Source organism: Triturus cristatus, chromosome 2_1 (genome assembly GCF_964204655.1).
Source record: "Triturus cristatus chromosome 2_1, aTriCri1.1, whole genome shotgun sequence".
NCBI lineage: Eukaryota > Metazoa > Chordata > Amphibia > Caudata > Salamandridae > Triturus > Triturus cristatus.
The window spans coordinates 821,868,073-821,890,691 of record NC_140581.1 but is presented as its reverse complement, the minus strand read 5'-3'; the positions used below and the strand labels follow the sequence as shown (position 1 = coordinate 821,890,691).

The window sequence follows — 22,619 nt, the reverse complement described above, 5'->3', positions numbered from 1 at the left end:
ATGTCTTGAGAGATATAGAACAGATTGGCAAACTGATCTGTTTATTAAAGTTTTATGTGAAGGGCGCTTGACATTTAAACATTTACACCTGCTTATGTTCTACTTGATATTTACGAATTCCTTTCTAGTTTATTCTTTCAACATTCTAAATTTAACATTCTATATTATCAGTGCAGAAAATTCTGCAAAGCATAATTTCCAGAAATTTGGTATGGGTGACATTTTTCGGAAACAGCTCCAGCAGCAAAGAAGTTAAGGGATCACAGACAGTCGATAAATGAAACATAGGATACACAAATCCCAGCATCAGATGGTAATACAAGACAAAGGGTTGGGCTTGCACACTTCAGCAAATGATTTGGTAATACAAATAAATGTACAGGAATTTCCCTGCACAGTGCAGAACAAGTGACAATGTAAAGTCATTATCTATATCGATGTAATCTGAGGTTCTGCTCATTTACAAAGAAATGACATCAGTGGAAATTTTTGTATTCTCAAAGATCAGCCCCACCACAAGGAGTTCAGCTTCCAGACATGTGGAGTGTTGTAATCACTTAGCTTGTCTTCCAATTCTTCAAGCACACCACATGAATGGAAAGCAGACAAATTCACCAAATTTGGTCCTATAAGAAACCAACAGCAATAAACAGGAATGGCATAAGTGAGCACCAAGTTTGTTCAGGTAGAATACTGTAGCAGTGGTGTTTGTACACAAGAATATTCTCAGGAACAGGAGAAAATATGATTGACAAACATTGCTTTCCAATCAATACCAATGTTAAAATGTCTATATTCCTTTTATTAAAGAAGAAAGGACTGCGCCTATGTGTGAACCTCCTTAAAAACTCAGTCAAGAAAGGTAAAGACCTGTGACATTGTGGACATGAAAGAGACCCATATGAGCAGGTTCTCTTCCAAGGCTACTAGGCAAGAACATATTGACAGGCAACTAACTTGTGGTCTAGTGTCTAAGCACACTTAATTTGACAGATGCAGCTGCAATTCTGAACTTAGTATGGACAGCAAGATAGAATTCAAGTGTCTTAGACATAACAAAGGTTTGTCTCTGGGGGTCCTGTTTTGTAAATAGACAGGTGAAAGGGACATAAGGGTTTGAAATACATCAAACACTCAAATCCTTAAAAAATACACCTAAAGGTCCACCAATGTGAGAAAGTGCTCAACTCTGCAAAAGGTGTGATTTTTCTTTATAATCTTGAATTTCACAATGAAAATAAACCAATGTACATACATTACAAAAAAACAGATTAACTCGAAAGCTGAAATTAACATATAGAATTTTAGTTATCCATGAACATACAAATTAAATAAATATTCAAGTTTCAAAATCACACTTGGTGTTTGCAACTCAAAATTAAAGGGGTTTTAACCAAACTTTGTAATATAGGTACTTGTGTTTATGAATCATTAGTTTCAGTGGCGCTATACATTTACACAAAAGTATACTTTTTTTTTATTCTTTAATTAATTTGTTTGTGGCTTCTGTGAAAATTCCTACATATTTCTTCACTCAATGAGTGGGAAGATGGCAGACTTATCACTAGGCTCCTAAAATTATTAAAATCTTATCTCGTTAACACGGTTTTAGATTTAGATTTACAGAATCAAATACATCTGCATAAATGACTGCAATATTATATGATAAATTACAAGCACAAACAATAGTTAGTTCACACAGGTAGATCTTAAATGCTTTGGGAATTATGGATTTGGGAAGTAAAAACCAACATTTTTGATATAAAACAGATGCATAAAAAGTAAATAAAGCAGGCATCACTTACGACAACGGAGCAGAGACCAATGTTCTTGCCTGCCTTTTACTTTTCAGCTGTCTGAGCTTATCTCCTTGTGTGATAGCATGGATATCTTCATCTTCTGTGCTGCACTGCAGAAACAGACGACAAGAAATAGCCACAGATTTACCACTTCAGGATAATACAGTACCAGAGGCTTTATATCGCAGAAAACATCTTAGTTTAATTTTCCAAGGTAAATAAAAAAATCCATCTACAAACTCAAACACATTCAGGGGCAGAAAAGAAAAAAAAAGTAGGTGAACATCAAATCTGTTGCAAACTGAAATGTAGCCTGCTGACAAGTCCCAACCCTATTTTCTTACTGCTTATTGTGTAGCAAAGTAGAGATTTTTGACGTGGTCACCCCCACATTTTGCCGGGTAACTGATGTAATTTTGACTGGAAGTGCACTGGGGTCCTGCTAATCAGCTCCCCAGTGCCAGAGCTCTTTAACAACACTATACAATTGTACCCCCCCCATTGGCAAAACCTTTAGCACCCTCTGTAAGTCCATAGTAAATGGTACTCCTGGTACCTAGACCCTGAGGTAATAAAATGGGTGCCTAAGGGTGGCAGCATGAATTGTATCATCCTAAAGGACCCCCTCACCAAGCACATGCAAGGCTGTCATTGCAGGCTGCATATCTTGGTGCAGACAAAAGTGAAAACAAGACATGTCACACATCCCTGTGTGACATGTCACTAACACTGTATGTAATATCTGTAAGCCGCCACTACAGCAGGCCTGACAGCCCTAAGGCAGGGTGCTGAGCATTGTATGTGAGGGAATACCTGCATAAGCAGATATGCCCCTGTGCTGGTCAGTCCTATTACTGCCAGTCCAAGTGACCAGGGAAGCCATTTTAAAACATGTGTTGGACACTGGTGAAAACGAGTTCCCAAACTACATGATGGCTTCAGTGACCATAGGGATGTTTGGTATCAAATATCTCGTGTTGATAAACCCAAACAGATTCCAGTGATGGATTTACCAATACATGCACCTAGAGGGCACCTTAGAGGCGCCCCCTGAAAACCTACCAGCCTCTGGTGTGCTCCTGGACTGGTTTCTGCCAGCCTGCCACCCAAGACACTGTTCTGACCTCCTTAGACCTTTAGAATATGTATCTGGCTCAGCTCACAGGCAAGGAAGACGCCCAGTTTGTCCAGAGCCCCCTTGTCACCTGCACAGGCGAGAAAGAAATCTAGTCAGGTACAAGCAGGCTAATACCACCATTAGGTGGGCTACACCAAGGGTTCACACGATTATTCAGAAGTAGCCATTTTCGTGGTGGCATATTCAAGAATTCTGGGACAGACTTCTGCCCACTTCCAAAAGGAAGTGTTCATAAAGGGGGAATAGTGACCCCCAAGCGTCGGTAGTCTGGCACCAGAGAAACTGATCCCGATGACCTACGAAGGCCACGATGAGCCGAAGAGAGTATCTGACTAGGTCCCAGCCCAGCTGACATGTTTGCCGTTCTCCATCTAAACTGCGCAAAGGATGTCTCATGCTGCTGGTGGTGTACTGTTGGTGCTGCCCTTGACCTTGCCCACCACTCACTGTAAGTCATTGTACTATACCTGGTTTGCAATACTTGTTCTTCCTTCAATAGGATAACATAGCAGAACTCAGAAATTGCAGAGTCCACTTTTTGAAGTGAAAAGAATTGATTTTTTTAAAAACTTACCTGAAGAATTTCTCTCTGATGCCCAAACATATATAAATATACTAACTATTTTTATAAATTGGTGTGGATATCCTTCTTGAGTCGTGAGATTTATTGAGCATTGTGTAAATAAATAAAATCCAAAATTTGTAAAGCGCAAACTACTTCATTCCCAAGGGTCTCAAGGCACTGGGGGCCGTCGGGGAGATTAAGTGAGCTATTGCCCAGAATCACATGGTGCTGAGCTGAGCTGGCGCCGGTGATCGAACCGTGACCTCTGCATTCCGAAATCAGCTGCCCTGACCGCTGCGCCACAAACACACACCTCTGTGTTTCTGCAGATGTCTTGCACTCCTCTCGGTTAAGCCCAAGGCTTCTCCACTACAATACACTGAATAGAGCAATCCTTGGGATTGCTAAAGCAAGACCCTGTCCACTTATAAGGAAACCCCTGGACTCACTACATGGTAGATCAGATAATTTATATATCACATAAAGAGCCAGCATCCTACAATGTGCTATACAAATTGTTAGATTTGGGGGTTTCAATTTGGCAGAGGTAGGTACCTTTGACAAATAGGGACCCTTGCGTCTAGTCAGGGGGTACACTCCTAAAATAACCCCTGCTCACCCCCTTGGTAGCTTGGCACGAGCAGACCGGCTAATCTCAGATGCAGTGTGTAAAGCATTTGTGAACACATACAGTAACCAAGTGACAACACTACAGATGGACAGCACACAAGTTTTATATAAAAATAAGTATTCTTTATATAGACTTATCACAAGACCACACACAACAAAAATCCACAATATTGTACTTATAATGGTAGAAATAGCTTAGTTCTCTTTGGATGTTAAAAGTTCAATGTACCTTAGATGCGTAACGCAATACAACTAAAGGGTTGCAGGGAAGGTGATGCGTCTGTTCCTTACATGTAAGAACGGTGATGCGTCGGGTCCCTACTGCTGCGTAGGGGATGCATTGGTTCTTCTCTGCGAGGGGAGGTGATGCGTCTGTTTCTTACTGCTCTTTCGTGGCGATGCGGCACGCAACGCCGTGATGCGATGAAGATCCAGTGCAAAGAAACAAAGATGGCGTCTTTTCTTGATGCAACACGATGCGGACCACGACAGGCCCTGCGACACGCTTCCCAGTGATGCGGCGGCGTCTGCCGCGACGTCAATCCTCTTCTCCGGCGATGCGAGGCGCTTTCTCGTTGTGAAGCAACAGCACGCTTCTTGATCGGGAGTCGCGCTTCCAGCTCCTTGCGACACGCAGTCCCTCAGAAAGCCTCGCAAAACAGCAGGCACTTCCAAAGAATTCTTGGGGAGCTGGTGGGTGAAGTCTGTTGTCCCTGAGACTTCAGCAGGAGGCAAGCTCTTTTCTCAATCCCTTGGAGATCCTTCACAAGTTGAATAAAGTATACACAAAGTTCCTTCTCCTCTCTTTGGCAGTCAGGCAACCACTGCAGGCCAATCCCTCAAGCTTAGAGATAGTCTCTCCTCAGTCTCTCTGGTTCCGCTCCTCAGTAAAGGTTTCTTCTTGTTTCCCAAAGTGATCTAAAGTTCTTGGGTTTGGGTCCCAATATTTATACCCAGTTTATCTTTGTTCTCTGAAGGCAGAGGGGCCTTTGCCTAGTCCAAACCAGTTCTGCTCCGTCCTGGAGCACTTTGTTAACAAGACTCCTTTTTTCCTTTTAGAGTGCAGGGCAGAGACATCAGACGCACCACACGAGGTGGAGCCAGCATTGTGGAGGGAAGGCAGAGCCCTATTCAGGTCCCAGGTGCAACTCCTCCCACCCATCTACATGTAGATCTCTCTATTCAGCCCTGTGCTGACTCACCCTGTCTCCTGGAATCCCCCAGCCCCTGTCACTCAAACTCCAGACAAGGAATACACAACCTAGCAGAGGCAGGTTTGGATGGTTAGACAAGTAAATACCTACTTTCTAAAAGTGGTATTTTCAAACACACAATGTTAAAACCAACTTCACTAAAAGATGTATTTTATCATTATGAGTTTAGGCATACTAAAGCGAATTTCTACCATGTTCCCCAAGTCAGTTAGGATTATAAGATGTTATAATCAAACTGCCCATTCTGGCCTATGGGGAACAGATAGCCTTGCAATAGTGAAAAATGAAAATGGCTGTAATTCACTATTAGGACATGCCACACACACACCAGGGCATGTCCTACCTTATACTTACAATGCACCCTGCCCTTGGGCCTACCATAGGGGTGTCTGTTATGAAGAAAATGGAAGGTTTAGGAACTGGCAAGTGGGTGCACTTACCCAGTCAGCATGGCAGTACCAGACTGCACACAGGCTCTGCAATGGCAAGCCTTAGACACACTTTAACAGGCTGCTTCAGTGGGTAGCACAACCAGTGCTGCAAGCCCACTAGCAGCATTTGGATTACCAGCCCTGGGCATTCCTGGTGCACTGTACTAGGGTCGACAGGTAAACCAAACTAGCCAATCAAGGAATCACTAATCCATACATCAATTTACAACAGGGAGCACTTGCACTGTGGCACTGGATAGCAATGGCACAGTGCCCAAAGCATCTAACACCAGCAAAAACACACGAGGCAAGAGTGAAAAATAGAAGGAAGACCCACGCTAAGGTGCCAGGTCTAACCCAAACCAGTGGCAGTTGAAAATCTGTTTACTCTTTGCATGGATTAGTCCCATTTTTCGGAATCTAAATACTGATGGCTACTCAGTCTCCCCTCAGCAACTCCGCTATTTAGCTAAAACCACCATGTTTTCTTTGATAAGCAGGCACTTATAAATCTTCATTTCATTTTTTACTCTTTGGCGTTGCACTGGTATATTTTAGGTTTCCTCTTTAAAGTAAATTGATCAAAAATCTAATTATACAGCTCGAGCCTGAAGCCCTTTGGATCCTCAAGCACATAAGCCAAGCTTTCATGTTGTTTCTGCCTGCCAACCTTGCTCTACTCAGGATGTGGCATTATGGGCAAAGCTGCTACCTTTTGAACAGAGGAACCAGGTTAAAGTCTTGGCATCGGCTCAACATACAGTCATTCTGGACAAATCACTTAATGCCCTCATGCCTAAAAAAACATGAATGTGACCATCTGTAATGTAACTGGTGTTTATGTAAATTGCTCTAATAGTTTCAGGTTGAGTTTGCGCTATATAAAAGCTGCAGAAAAATGTACAGAGGATAAACTAAAGAATGAACACAAAAAGGGGAACAAATAGGTACCCATTTAATATATGATTTGTACAAAGGGAAACCAGAAAACCTGGCTAAATTGAGACTTTGTCACCTAAATTATGTCTTAGGTAAATATTGTATTTCACAAAAACTCGTATCTCTTCAGATTTGGTAGGAAAACCCTTTCCAATATGTAAGTTCAGAACACCAGCTGTACAAAAAACTATTGTGTTAAGAGAATATAATGTAACTCTATAATAATCTGGGCCACATACTGGGCTTACATTTTAACAGTTTTGCCTTGTTAGTTCACTAATGACACTGTCACCTGAGTGAGGGTGGGGACAAGAATGGTTTTAAATTAATGTTTCAAAACTATCACTTTTAATTAGTACTTCTCAGTTCAGTGGAGAACCAACTAATCTAAATGCTCCCCAATTATGAAAGAAATAAGTGGTCTGGGCCCAGAAGCGAAAGCTGTGGTTTTTAATGCTCTAATGATCAGGAGGTTCTGGTGTTGAGAGTGAGGAGAAAAACAGAAATGCTTGTCACATTATTCTATGAGTAACCAGCGCTTAATCTGATCCGGTGGTTTCCGGTGCTCAGCACTAGCACTTAATTGCCAACGTCGGCCCTTATGACAGACTGCCACATGATGGCCCCGATTGCTTCATTTAGAGATTAGCAAAACAGTTATTTATTAGTTAAACATACATTTAAAATGACTAATACCTACCACTCAAGCTATTCTTACAGCTTTGGGGGCCTGGAATAGTGTGAAGTGCCACACTTGTAGGAATGTGACGTTAGTAGGTGTGTTGGCACGGTCACGTGCAGTGCTGACCGGGGTAACGTATGGTGCAAACTGCAGTGGCCTACTGGAAATTATAGCTTTACAAACTAAGCACTGCAAATAACTCTTCCTCTGTAGGGGCTGCTGTGGGGGAGGGAAGAGTCCCTTACCTTGGATTGGTAAACTGAACACTAAGCTCAAGATGTTAAATATGGTTATGGGGGAGGAGCCTAGCGCGCAACCAAGATGGCCGCGTAGGTGCGAGGCTCCCGAGGACCTCCGCAACCTCCTACGTTTATCCTGTCTTCATCCTGAATCGGTTGAGGGGACTGTCGGTGAACCTTAACCGAGGTGGTACCCGTTTTTGAATCGGACCCCGGGGGCCGGGGTGAGCATCGACTGAAGTTTGCGGCCTTTTTCTCTCCTGACCCCGGACTCGAGTTTGGGGGTGACCCAGTGGCGAAGTGAATAACAACGGCGGGCCGGGCCTGGCGAGTCGCGTACCCCACACTTTCACTTTCGCTTTTGAGTCCCCTTGCCGTCATCGCGAGTGGGATTACGGCGCTTCTTTGTGTGGTGGTGGCCTCGCTGGGGGACCCTGCCTGCCTGCCTGCGGGGACCCGCTCCGCCTTCCTGAGGTGACCCCCGGGGCTCACGGCCTTGATTGCTTGCTCTCCACTGCGTGACTGGCAGGGGTGCGAGATACGCGACGATGGCCACGAAGCAGGATGGAGATCGGCTGAAGGCCAAATCGACCCGGCGTGGCACCGCACCTCAAGTCAACATTATGGATCGCTACACCCTCCCGAAGGGGTCTCCCGGCGGATCGCACAAGTCTTCCGAGTGTCCCCCGGATTTGCCTACGGATCTGACTTTGCAGGACGTCATGGGCGCCATTGCTGAGATGAAGGCCTCAGTAGGCCAACAATTCGACACCTTGGCGCACAAACTCGATGCGGTCCTCATCGATGTCAACCCTGTTAGAGCAGATCTATCTAAGACAAATGACCGGGTTGACTCCTTGGCCCATACCGCGTCGGGCCTCACGACTGAGGTAGCGACCCTTCAGACGGAGGTGCGCCGGCTCCGGCAGGCAAGTGCGCTCAAGGATCGGCGCCTAGAGGACTCCGAGAGCATGGCCCGGAGGAATAACATTCGCATTATCGGAGTGCCCGAGGGACGGGAGGACTCTGCGGCGGATCTCTTTGTGGAGGACCTGATTTCTACCCATCTCCAGCCTCGAGGACTGAGTAAATTCTTCGCGGTGGAGAGGGCCCATAGAGTTCCTGGCGGCAGACCGAAGGTCGGAGCTCCTCCGCGGCCTCTTATTGCCCGTATCTTCAACTTTCGGGATAGGGATGCGATTTTGCAAGCTTCCAGACTTCAAGGGCCGCTTAAGCTGGAGAACATGGAGGTGAACTTTTATCCTGATTTCACGCAGGCGGTCCAGAAGCAGAGACAGTTTCATGGGCGTCAAGCGGCGGCTTCGAGACATGAACTTAAAATACGCCATGCTTTTCCCGGCCAGGCTGCGTGTGGAGGCTGATGGTCGCACTCCCTTTTTTATGTTTAAAACGTTTTTATTGAGACAAAACAAACCATGGGGGAGGGGGATAGGAGGGCAGGATACATGGAATACAGTCAAAGAAAAAGGGTGCAACTCCAGAGGGTTGGCAATAGGTAGCGCGGCGGATCAGGGGGAAAAAACACAGTAAATGAAGGCTAGAAATACAAGCTGTGGAATCCCCGCACGCGTATCCGACACCCCAAATCTAAACAATAAAAACCCCCCCATCAACACCTCAATAGAACACAATCCCCCCCCTCCCATCCCCCATCCTCCCAGTAACTAAACAACAACACTTCCCCCCCCCCCCCCCCCCGTCCTATGGTCCCGCATCAGAGTAGTCCTAACCAAGAAGCCCCGCACCCCCCCCCCTCCCCGGGGGTCCCCGTTTCACATGTAAGCTAGTCCGCCGGGGTCACCGGCGGCGTCAGCCTGAGCAGCCTAAGATACCTCGGGCAGGTGAGCTCCCGGAATTCAGTGGACAGCAGCGCTAGAAAGGGTTGCCACAGCTCTTCAAATTGGTCTATCTCCCCCGCAACCGTAAGCGACAGCTTCTCCATCCCCAGCACATGCCAGAGCCTATGCAACCAACCGGTGATGGAGGGGACGGTGGTTGTGCGCCAGTGGATTAGAATGTTCTGAACCGCAGACCCCAGCGCGATTGCGATCTGCCTACCCCTACGGGACTTCAGTGGGTACATTAGGTCATTGGGGAGGCCCAACAGGACATAGGCCGGGAGTCGCGGTAGCTCTATCCCAAAGTGCTTATCCACCTCGTCCAAGACTTCCTTCCAGTAGGCGGTCAGCACTGGGCAATCCCAAAGAATGTGTGTAAGGGTACCTTCCTGCCCGCAGCTCCGCCAGCACCCCCTGTCAGTGTGTTTATGCATTTCATACAGTCTCTCCGGGGTGTAGTACCAGTATGTGGATACCTTAGTAAAGGTCTCCGTAAGGCCCGTGTGATATGCAGAGTGCCGCGCCCGATACGCAATTTTGTCCCATTCCTTGTGGCTGAGTGTCCTACCCAATTCCCTGTGCCAACGCTCCCTCCCCGGGTTGTAATAGTGAAACGGCGGGGGTTGTAGGTATTTGTACAGATCGGTGATCAGTTTAGCGTCGGAGGTCCGAGTAGCCAACCACCTCTCATACGGTGTAATTGGACGGGCGGCGGTGGCACGCACCTGGGGCTGGAGGGCCCAATGCCGAACTTGCATGTAGCGCAATCTGTCCAGCTCCGTCAGGCCGAACTCCTGGCGGAGTTGCTGAAAAGGAACCACTCCTTCCGGGCCATAGATCTGGAAGAGAGCCCTGCAGCCCGCCCGCACCCAGTGGGAGAAAACCCCCGGCTCCATCCCTGGGGAGAAGTCCGGGTTGCCCGCAATGGGCGTGAGCGGCGAAGGGAAGGTGGTAAGGCCCCGGGCCTCACAGACCGCGTCCCACACCCGCAGGGGGACCCGCGTAACAAAGGAAGCGTAAAGATTAGGGGGGCGATGCGCGCGGCGCAGGAATGGAACCTCTTGTAAGGTGCGGCCCGCCACTGCCTGGTCTTGGAAGAGCCAATGTTTGTCGGACTCCCACCTGCTCCACTCCACCAGATAGCGGAGCTGTGCCGCCTGAAAGTACTTACGGAGGTCCGGAATGCCGAGCCCCCCCGCTTCCGGAGCAAGCGTGGAGAGGACCCTCTTCATGCGTGGCCTGCGGCCCTGCCAGACAAAGCGGGAGATGTCAGCCTGCATTTGTCGTATCCAGCCCGCCGGGGGTTGGAGCGGAAGGGCCCGGAAAAGATATAGTATCTGGGGCAACACCGTCATCTTGACCGCCGCGATTCGCCCCAGCCAGGACAGCAGGCCTTTGTTCCAGCGGCCAAGCTCGTCCTTGATCTTCCTGCTGAGGGAGGCATAATTGGCCGTAACCATCCCCGATAACGTAGGCGCCAGCAGAATCCCCAGATACGGCACCGTGGACGAGGACCACTGCATGGGGAAGAGCCGCTGAAGATCCCTCCTGGTTTCCGCAGCCAGGGACACGTCTAATGCCATCGACTTGCTCATATTCATTTTGAAGCCGGCCACCCCCGCAAAGGCGTCCAGCTCTCGGAGGCAAGCAGGCAGCGACCTCCTAGAATCCTCTGAGCAAACGGCTCCATGTAGAGGGCAAACAAGAGCGGCGAAAGAGGGCAGCCCTGCCGCGTGCCGCGCTCGATAGCAAAGCCACCGGAGCTACACCCGTTGACCCGCACCGACGCTGAAGGATGCTTGTAGTACGCACTCCCTTTTTTGACCGTCCCGAGGTGGCCGGGGACTGGTTGGACACTTTGTCTGGGGGACATGATCGGGATGGGATGGGGCGGCGGGAGGAGAGTGCCCACCGGACCGGGTATGAGGTATTGACACTGGGGCTCATTCCTGATGATGCCACCTTTCGGCCAGGCTTAGGGACTCTTGACTGTTGTGTCTTGTTTCCCCTCCGTTGGAGGTGGTGCTGTGTCTCGAGGGGGTTCTCTTTCCTCCTCTAGGGGGTCTTTGTAGTTTAGTTTACACAGGGGCGACAGGCACACTGCAAGTTGGGGGGGCTATTTGGGCTCATGCAGGGGTGCAGGGAGGGGGGAGTTTTGTTTGGGATGTTGGGTTGGGGTTGGGTATTGTTTATTTGTACCACAAGGCAGAAGTATTGTTGTGCTATCGCTAAAGTGCTCTCTGGGGGGAGATTGATCGGTTTTGGCTATGATGGGGGGTAGGGGACTGAGCCTTTTGTCCTGGAATGTCAATGGACTGGGGGACAGGATAAAACGGGGAGTGGTCCTGCAGTTCTTAAAACGAATTTCACCAGATATAGTATTTCTGCAGGAAACACACCTCATTGGAAACTCCTTTCGTGCCATGAACAGACGGGGCTATCGCCTTGCAGCCCACTCGGGCTTCACATCTGGTTCGAGGGGTGTGGGCATTATGGTTAAAACCTCGCTCCCGTTGGAGGTTGATTAGGTGCTCCATGATGATAGGGGACGATATACGGCTCTGGTGGGTAGATTGGAGGGTAAAGTGATTGTTTTGGTTTCTGTTTATGTCCCGCCAGGGTTGCAGACAACTACTTTTGCTGATTTGGGGCGCCTTCTTCTTGGCCTGCCGGAGGGGATTCTAGTGGTTGGGGGGGGATTTTAACGATGTAATTTCCGGAACTGAGGATCGTCACCCTCCCAGGGACCTCCCCCGTGCCCAAGCATGGTTATCTGGCCTCTTGGATACCCTGGGGCTGGTGGATTGTTGGCGGCTGAAACACCCTACGCAGATACAATACACCTTTCATTCCGGGGCTCATGGTAGTCTTTCGAGGCTTGATTATGTTCTGATGCCAGCAGCACAGGCAGGGAGGGTCGGGGAGGTACGACATATGGCTCGGGGTATTTCAGATCACTCCCCGCTCCTGTTGTACTTCGACATTGTCCCGAGGGGGGAGGGGAGGGTGGTCCCGATTAATTCCTGGTACCTGCGTGACCCCACAATTCGCGCTGATTTGGTTAAATCTCTTGAGCGATATTTTGAAGACAATGTGGGGTCTGTGTCGTCTGCGGTTTCTTTGTGGGAGGCGTTTAAGACGGTACTCCGAGGGGAGGCCCTGTCCCTCATTTCCCATTCTCGGAGGCGCAAGCGGGAGGAGGTGACCCGTATCGAATCTGAGATAACTGAGTTGGAGGGTGCTCTGGAGTGTGGGGTAACGGATGAAAAACTGCATGCTCTCCGACTCAAACAGGCGGACTACAAGGCCCTAGTCACGGAGGCAGCCAGGGGCCTGAGTAGAGAGCAACAGGGGCGACTGTATGATGTGGGTGATAAGGCTGGTAAATTGATTGCGTGGCTGGATAAAAAGGAGAGAGCGAGTCGAGTTGTCCCGTCGATTGAGAGACTGGATGGTGTGTGTGTCACTGAGCCGGAGGAAATTGTTGAATGTTTCGCTGAGTATTTCCGTGGGGTGTATTCCCCGGTATCTTCCCGCTCGGAAGAGGATTCCCATGACCTGCTTAAAGACATTGCGCTGCCTTCCCTTTCGGAGGAGGATAAATTGTCGTTGGACGCGGCCCCGACATCTGAGGAGATTGCCCTCGCCATACGTTCGGTCGCCTCTGGCAAGGCCATGGGTCCTAATGGCCTTCCCATTGAATTGTACAAATTACGACCGGATACGCTGGCTCCGCATCTCCGCGCTATGTTCCTCGCGGCCCGGTCTGCGGGTTCCCTCCCGCTGGACCAGCGTCTTGCCACTATTGTGGTCATTCATAAGGAGGGGAGGCCGCGGGATCGGGTCACGTCTTACAGGCCCATTTCGTTGTTGAATGCGGAGCCGAAAATTCTCGCCAAGGTGCTGGCTAATCGGCTGGTTGGCGTGGTATGCGATCTGATCCACCAGGACCAGTCCGGCTTTATCCCTCATCGCAACACCGCGCTTAACTTGCGGCGTCTGCACGGGGTGCTCGCGAGAGTCCCGTTCATACGAGAACCAGCCATTTTGGCGTCTTTGGACGCCACTATGGCGTTCGACACGCTTGAGTGGCCATATATTTGGGCGACGCTGGCTAAGTTTGGGTTTGGCCCGGGATTCATTGGCTGGGTTAAACGGTTGTATTCCGGACCGCTGGCGCAGGTGGCGGTGAATGGTAGAGTATCGGCGCCGTTTGAACTGGGCAGGGGCACGCGGCAGGGCTGCCCGCTGTCGCCGCTCCTTTTTGCGCTTGCCTTGGAGCCCCTGGCGGAGTGGCTGCGGTGGCACCCTTCGATTCGTGGTCTCCGATGGACCCCCGAGTATGAGGATCGCGTATCCCTTTACGCGGACGATATTCTTTTGTACCTTGCTTCCCCGCGCAAATCACTGATTGTGTTAGTGGATGTGTTGCGTTCATTCGGCCGCAACTCCGGCTTAGTTATCAACTGGGCTAAATCCTGTGTGTATGTCCTCTCGGGGGAGGCTCCTATCCTTCCGCGGGGTTGTCCTATCCAGGTTGCTCCGCAGGGATTTAAGTATCTGGGTATCTTTATTACCCTGGACGCTGCGGCCCGATATAAACAGAACTTACTCCCCCCCCCCCCCTCCAGCGCCTGAAGGAGGATGTGGCGCGTTGGAGGCGCTTGCCGCTCTCGCCGCTCGGCCGTGCGGCACTGTTTAAGATGATGTCGTTGCCACATTTCTTATACGCTTTACAAAACACGATGGACGTCGTCCCGGCGCGCTACTTTCGGGAGGTGGAGGGTCTGCAGCGCCACCTGTTTTGGGATGGGAGGCCGCGTATCGCCCTCGCGAAGCTGACGCTCCCGTGGTATGACGGGGGGGGGGGGGGGGGGTCGCCCTCCCAGACATCAAACGGTATTACTGGGCCTCCCAGCTGGCTGCGATAAACCACGGCCTTTATGGGCCCGCCCTTAACCCGGCTTTTGAAATGGACAAACTGTTACTGCCGGGTGGTGACTATAATCGTGCGCTTTACTCTACATCGCTCGACGCACGTTTGACGTGCCCTACGCGGGTCGCGGTACGAGTGTGGCACGCGGCAAACTTGGCTATGGGGTGGAAGAATCGGTTGACCCGGGCGACGCCACTGTATGCATCTGAGCGACTGGGCTGCTTGTGGACCTCGAAAGGCTTTGAGAAGTGGGACATGATAGGCATCAGCAGGGTGGGCGATCTCTGGACGAGGGGGGGATTCAAAACGTTCGATGTGCTGCAGAAGGAATTCCAGTTGCAGGACAGGGAGTACTTCCGATATGTACAGGTTCGTCACGCGCTGTGTTCTGTATTCCCGGATGTTGCCTCCATCCCGGAGTGCTCCCCTCTGGAAGATAGAGTGCTAGATGGGCATGTACCGGATGGCACTATCTCATAGATTTATAAAAAGCTCATCAACGATCGCTCCGGACTGCTAACTGGCCTTCGTGAGGCATGGGTCGCCGATGGATTGGAGCTGGATGACGAGGACTGGGTGTCTGCGGTGGCCTCCCCGAAAGAGGTGGCCATACCGGCCCGCCTTCGCTTCGTCCAGCTCAAAATACTCCACAGGGTCTATGTTTCGGGGCCGGGTCTGATGCGTATGGGATATGCCGTGGATGGACTGTGTAAGCGTGGGTGTGGTTTGTTAGGGACCTTTATCCATATTTTGTGGGAATGCCCGGAGTTGGCGCGATTCTGGCGTGGTGTACATGCGGTGTTGCAGGCGGTCACGCATGTGGCGCTGTTTCACGAGGCTAGGAGATGTCTGCTAAATGTGTGGGAGCCGACTGATTATACGGTGCCGCAGACGTGGTGGGTGACTCTGGGATATATGGTGGCCAAGCGTGACATAGCACAATTGTGGGGCTCCCAGAGGTCACCAACGGTTTCGGTGTGGAAGGACAACATGGATTGGTGTATGTTTCGGGAGAAGGTAGTGTATGTGGCGAGAGGTAAGCCTGGGAAATGGGTGAAGGTGTTGGGCTCCTTGGAACTCCTATCGTGGCGAGATTTGTACCCCGCCGCTGACGCCTGTCTTGGCAGTGGCCCAGTCTCCCTAGTCTGCTTGTCACCTTGGTTCTGGGCATTGTGTCTACTTTGTTTCTGTCACGGCCTGTCCCCCCCCCCCCTATTCCTGTGGCTCGGTAGGGTCCTCCCCAGGGGAGCTCATAATGCTGCTTTGACTTTTGCTGCCTTGTGGATTTGTTTGTGGTTTCTTATAAAAATTGGAACCGCCATTTGGGGGGTCCGGCCGGTGTGGCCGCCAACGCTTCCCTCGACTTCTGGGACCTTTATCACTTGCTGCTTGTGTTTAATGACTGTATTTTATGTTCTCACTGTTTGCTAGCGGCCGGCCTGAAGGTTGTAGGCCCATCTTTGTATATCTTTTGCATTCTGTAATAAAGGTTTCAAAAAAAAAAAAATATATGGTTATGATTTTGTATCACTCAAGTTTAGCCCAATTTGCAAGGATTGCCTATGAAGGCGTCCCTTATTTGTTCCACTAAATCAGGCAAAGATAGCACTATCCCGACCATCCCAAATGGCTTGTACATAGGTCAATAAACATGTGCTATTACTAAAGACAGAGGCTTTATGACGCTCCTCTGCTATGCTTACACATGCAGAGAAGCTGCAAGGACTGCGTTCTGCTTACATTTTGTTTAACAAGCCTGTACCTCCAGCTCCTGGTGTCAGGTGGGATGAAAGAAAAGATGTTGAATGGTGTTTCTACCATGCCTCTCAAATATAGTTCAGCAGAGCATTATTAAAAGGAAAAACCACATCAGGAGATTGTTCACCAGAGTCAGGCTGGTCAGTGGGAAGAGCGGTCTAGTGTTTCCACTGCTTTCTTAAAAATCGCTTAAGAAGGTGACTGATCAGCAGAGGAGCTAAATAGCATATCAGGTTGCAGAGCGATGCTCAATTCACCTTGGTTTTAAAGGTCACAAAATGAGCCCTAATCGGAGTGCATCTGTGGCACGAGATTGCCTGCCTCACTGTCAATCTGTGTCAGGGTTCCAGCTTCGGAAACTTGTGTCTAAATTTTCATAAACCTCTTAAGCTTCTTAGGAAAAGGTATTTTTTTTAGGTCAGGCTTCTGTTCATTAATGTTTTCAGCTCACTTCTCTTTTCAGGATTAAATATGCCAGTACATTCATAGACAATTTCAATCACTAAAACTTCTGTGACTTCTTTAAGTGTGGTCTTCAATGCCGTACTAAAAGAAGGCAGCTTCTACCATGCTGCCGGAACCAAGAGTAACTTAGCAATGGAGCTTGGGAAGGGGGCTGGAGGTGGAGGGGGCGAACTGGTGCTTAAACTACCAATGCCACAAAGAAGTAAATGCACATTAAATACCACAGCGGCTCAATGAGACAAACCGAAGAGTGTGGTCTTGAGTGCAGAGAGTACAGCCAGCTCAGATTCCAGTAGGACTTTTATCTGAGCCTTGGTGTTCTAAGGAGGGCACCTACTCATTTTTTTTCACTTTTCATACACTTCTTTAAATATTAGTTAATTCAGTGTTTTCCAGTGCTCTGCGTGTCACATTATGGCTACTTTAGACAATTAAAGTACAGAATGGGTTCAGAGAAGAAATCCGATCCTAGACCTCATTCTGCACTTTTCTTTCACAGTGATTGTAAGAGACAAAAGGAAGTTTGCAGGTTATTACAATATTTCTTGGGCGCTTCTCAGGGAATGAGGTACAGATTGATGATTCGTCGAAAGCCCATGAAAATCTTATATTCAAGTGCAATAATAATCTTCCGATGCATTCAGGAATGAAGCCAAAATATCTGTGACGGTACGGGGGTGCACTTTAAAGTCCTTTCTAGATCTACAACAAGAATTCAGCATGCCCCAGACACAGTTTTATAGATACCCCCAATTCCGCCATGCACTCTCCCCCAGCCTAGCGGGATTGGATTCCATAGCTGAGTTTAGCCCCGTGGAAGCGAAGCTCTTCATGGGGGACCTCCAAGAGCGGAAAATTTCCAAGATATACCAAGCGCCTGTCATTCACAGCTCTCCCTCGCTCCAGTATCTAAGGGGTAAATGGGAGGGTGATGTTGGTCCCCTCGATGAGACGGACTGGATGGAGGTGCTGGCCTCGCCTCGGGGGGGGGGGTGCAGCCATAGCCATTCTACTACGCCTTATTCAATTTAAATACTTGCACAGGGTTTATTTTACTCGTAGGAGGCTGTGGCGGGCGGGGCTGATCGCATCTCCGGAGTGTCTCCGATGTGGGCGGGAGGAGGGTTCCTTCATTCACACGGTGTGGCTCTGTGTTTCATTATCCCGTTTCTGGAGAGGGGTGCTGTCCTGCCTATCTGAGGTGCTGGGCTGGGATCTTCCCGCGGACCCTAAGCTGACACTCCTGCACATGACATTGGAGGAAACATATACAAGAGGCACCTGCTACTGTTGGGCCTCAAGCTGGCTAAGAGGGATGTCGCCCGGGCATGGAAGGCTCCGGTGGCTCCCTCTCTGAACGTGTGGAAGAGGAGTCTGGACTTTAGCATGGTTTTGGAGTTCCCCATATTTGCAGCCAGGGGGTGTCCACGTAAACACTAAGATATGGAAGCGTTGGGCAGATTACAGAGGTATCCCCCTGGAGCCAGTCCCGGAGGAGCGGGAAGAGGGGTCCCTGTAGTTCCCCTGGGGAGTGCGGGCTTAGTTTGGGCCCGGTGTCAGAACTGTCTAGTCTATGCTCATGCAGGATGTGGCTTGTTGGTCATTGTTTGGTGCTGTCGGGGGGGATCCGGGAGTTGGTGGGAGGGGGTTCGTTTTTCATATTAAGCGCCTTTTCATTTATTTCTCTAATGTAAAACGTCTACGATATTATGTTTGCAATGCTTCGGCAGGTACCTCTGGGGATTTCAGGGGCCTGCAATTTATGTGTATATTGACAAATAAAAACTATTTGTTTAAAAAAAATATCTGTGACACGTAACTTACCCAAACAAAGGTGTTTGGAGAAATGATTATGAATCGACATCTGTATGTGATATTATGCACAGGGTTTAAGACTGAATAGACTCATGCAACATAATTTTCCCAGAAAAACAGAATTCTCCATAACAAAAATCAAAAGGAATAACCCAGCAAAAGTTACCAGCTCCATATCTTTTGTCAGCAGAGGTGTGGAAAAAGCAGAAACTTTCATTACTGGCATCTGTGGGGGTCTTATATGCCACATGGTCCACAATGAAACTGTGGTACGTATACATTATAAAATGCAATTGATGGTCCTTACGAGAGAACAAGCTGGAATATAATGCAGCATTTGGAAGAATATTCATGGAGACAGAAAAGGCCATCAAAATCTGGTAACCTGTTCCAAAATGTTGTATATTCATGTGGCTACATATTAACTAAATCAGTTATGAAATGACTTCAAAATTCAAATCACTGGTGTGATGCACAATCAAGATGAGAGATGACCAAATGAATATGAATTTAACCAAATTGTTCATATAATAGGTTAGCTCAACTCTCATATTTTTTATCATCGTAGGGTCGGTTTCAGGGGAAAAACAGTGGCAGCAGACTGTAGGACTGTAGCATCATCATTTCTGACCATGTAGCTTTTATGCATTTTGGTCTCTCAAGCTGATGTTGAAACTGCTCTTATTATTGCAATTTACATGCTTTTGACCCATCAGCCTAAACAGCAAGCTATGTAAGAGTAATATTAGCTGGTACAAGTGCAAGCCAACATTTCATTGATACTCTTTACACTGCTGCCCAAGAAAGGAAAACGCTACTTACACAGTATGCATCTGTTCTTTGCATGTAGAGCTGTAGAATCTCATGCTTTGCATAAGATCGCCATCTAGTGTTGGATCCGGATGTTTGCACTTTGATTTTCTTGGAAGACGTTTTCCTAGTCACGAGGTAGGGGACTCCTCACTTAGGTGATAGTGCGCATGGTCATCGACTCCATCTTCAGATTGTTTTCCACAGAGGGTAAGAGAATGGAGTAGTAGTAAAGAATAGAGATGTCCATGTGCAAGTATGTATAGTAAACAGAGAACTACAGCAATTACAGGTACTCGGGGAGGTGGGTGGGCGCATGACATTCTACAGCTCTACATGCCAAGAACAGATGCATACTGTGTAAGTAGGATTTTCGGTTCGAGGCATGTGAGCTGTAGATCACATGCTTTGCATAGACTATACAGCAGTCTCCCCGAAGCGGTGGCTATCCTGTAACTGGTGGAGTTGCCTGGAATAACGTTTTAAGTACAGCTTGGCCCGCATTCGCTTGTTGTCTTGCTAACACATCTTCACAGTAGTGTTTGGTGAATGTGTGTGGTGTAGACCATGTTGCAGCTTTACAGATATCAGCAATAGGGATATTCCCTAAGAAAGCCATAGTAGCCCCCAGCTTGCGAGTGGAATGTGCTCTAGGGGGTACTATTAGAGTCCTTTTGGCTTTTGCATAACAAATTTGTATGCATTTAACAACCCACCTAGTAATACCAGATTTGGAGATAGGGTGGCCCTTGTGAGGTGGTGCAAAAACAACACAGAGTTGTTTGGTTTTATGCAATAATTTAGTTTTTTCCGTGTAATACAAGAGAACTCTTCTGACATCTAAGGTATGAAGAGCTCGTTCTGCAACAGAGTCAGGTTGAGGGAAGAACACAGGTAATTCAACCGAATGATTGCTGTGAAATGTAGATACAACTTTAGGTAGGAATTTGAGGTTGGTACGAAGAACTACTTTATCTTTGTGTAACTGTAAAGAGGGTTCTTCTATGCTTAATGCCTGTAGTTCACCCACTCTCCTCAATGAAGTGATTGAAATGAGGAAAACGGTTTTCCAATTGAGGAACTGAAGTTCACATTTGTGCATGGGTTCAAAAGGCGGAGCCATTAACCTTTTGGAGGATAATGAATATGCTACTTACCAGTATGCATCTGTTCTAGGCATGTAGGGCTGCTGACATTCATATCTGTGCATAGATCGCCGCCTAGTGTTGGGTCCGGATGATTGCACATAGTTGTCCTGGAAGAGTCTTCGAAGTATCACGAGATAGGTGACTCCTCCCCTGGACCACAGTGCGCATGGGCATCCTCTCCATCCTCAGATTGTTTTTCGCCATTGTGGCAGTGATGGAGTAGATACAGTAAGTGATGACCATGCTATACAGTAATTCTGAGTGCTGCAGCCGCTACAGGCGCCAGGGAGGAGGGTGGGCGATATGAATGTCAGCAGCCCTACATGCCAAGAACAGATGCATACTGGTAAGTAGCATATTCAGTTCGAGGCATGTGGGCTGCTGAATTCATATCTGTGCATAGAATATATAGCAGTACCTCCATTAGCGGCGGCTACCCGTGCCAGCTGCAGCAGTCTGAAAAAGAGTTTTGAGAACAGCCTGTCCTACAGCTGCCTGCTGTTTTGAGTGTACATCTACACAGTAGTGTTTGGTAAATGTATGTATAGTGGACCATGTGGCTGCTCTACATATTTCCTGTAAAGGAATGTTTCCTAGGAAAGCCATGGACGCCCCTAACTTTCGTGTTGAGTGGGCTCGTGGGGGAATCGTTAGTGTGCGTTTAGCTTTTTGATAGCAAATTTGAAAATTATTAACGATCCATCTGGCTATACCTGCTTTGGAAATGGCGTTGCCCTTGTGTTGTGGAGAAAAGGCAACGAAAAGTTGTTTTGTTTTCCTAAAGTCCTTAGTTCTGTCTATATAGTACATGAGGGCCCTCTTTACATCTAGTGTATGGAGCATTCTCTCAGCGACATTCTGTGGATTTTGAAAGAAGACAGGCAGTTCAATAGTTTGATTCATGTGGAACTGCGATATCACTTTGGGCATGAATTTGGGGTTGGTACGTAGCACAACCCTGTTTGCGTGGACCTGAATGAATGGCTCTTGAATGGTTAGTGCCTGGAGTTCACTAACTCTTCTTAACGAAGTGATTGCTACTAGGAAAGCTACTTTACAGGTGAGGAATTTGAATCTCACATGAATGGAGAGGTTCAAAGGGTGGACCCATTAATCTGGTGAGGACCAAATTGAGGTTCCACAACGGTGCCGGTGGGTGCCTTGGGGGAATTACTCTTTTGAGTCCCTCTAAGAAGGCTTTGATGGCAGGCACTCTGAATAAAGAGAGGTGCTGCCTGTTTTGGAGATAGGCTTCTATCGCGGTTAAATGGATACGTATGGAGTTGTATGCCAGATTGCATCGGTAGAGGTGTAAGAGATAACAGATGATGTTTTGAATGGATGCATCCAGCGGGTTAATGTCATTGTTGTTGCAGTAAATGACAAACCTCTTCCATTTAGCCGCATAGCAAGCTCTGGTTGTGGGTCTCCTGGCCTCCTTGATGATATTCATACATTCCGGAGGCAGGTTCAGGTAGCCAAACTCTAAGACCTCATGAGCCAGATTGCCAGGTTCAGCTGTTGCGGATCTGGGTGCTGAATTTCGCCATGGTTCTGCGCTAAAAGTGCGGGTTTGATCCGCAGCCTTTGATGCGGCACCACGGAAAGTTCTAGAAAGGTGGTGTACCATGGTTGGCGCGCCCATGAGGGAGCAACTAGGATGAGTGTTAGTGAGTGCTGTCGCAGTTTGCGTGCCACTAGCGGTATCAATGGCGCTGGGGGAAAAGCGTACGCAAATCTGCCGGACCAGTTCATCCATATCGCATTGCCCTGTGACTGTGGATGTGGGAATCTGGCGCCAAAGCTTTGGCATTTTGCGTTTTCGTTTGAGGCGACTAGGTCTATCTCTGGATGACCCCACTGTTGGAAGTACGGTTGGAGTACTGACGGGTGTAGCTCCCACTCGTGTATCTGGTGGCTGTGTCTGCTGAGCAGATCCGCCATCTGGTTGTCCTTGCCGGGGAGGTGTTCCGCCATGAGGAATATGTTCCTCTGAATGGCCCACTTCCACATGCTCTGAGCCAGATGAGACAACTGTGGAGAGTGTGTTCCTCCCTGCTTCTGTATGTAGTACATGGCAGTCATGTTGTCCGTCCGGATCAACACGACTTTGTTGCACAAGTGTACTTTGAATGCCTTCATGGCTAGGAAGATTGCCATCAGTTCCAGAACGTTGATGTGCATCTTCTTT

At 48.5% G+C, this 22,619-nt stretch overlaps 1 protein-coding gene across 17 annotated transcripts in view; it reads right to left on the bottom strand.

The window, feature by feature from the left end:
- CDC14B (cell division cycle 14B) overlaps positions 1-22,619 on the bottom strand; it is a 609,243-nt gene that overhangs the window by 163,449 nt on the left and 423,175 nt on the right. For all 17 annotated transcript variants that reach the window (XR_014970356.1, XM_085632862.1, XM_085632855.1 and 14 more), the window contains exon 12: positions 1,806-1,909. Coding sequence is in view for 16 of the 17 variants with exons in the window: in XM_085632862.1 (XP_085488988.1) it covers positions 1,806-1,909 (104 nt within the window). In the remaining variant the exon portion in view is untranslated. The remainder of the gene's footprint in view (positions 1-1,805; positions 1,910-22,619) is intronic.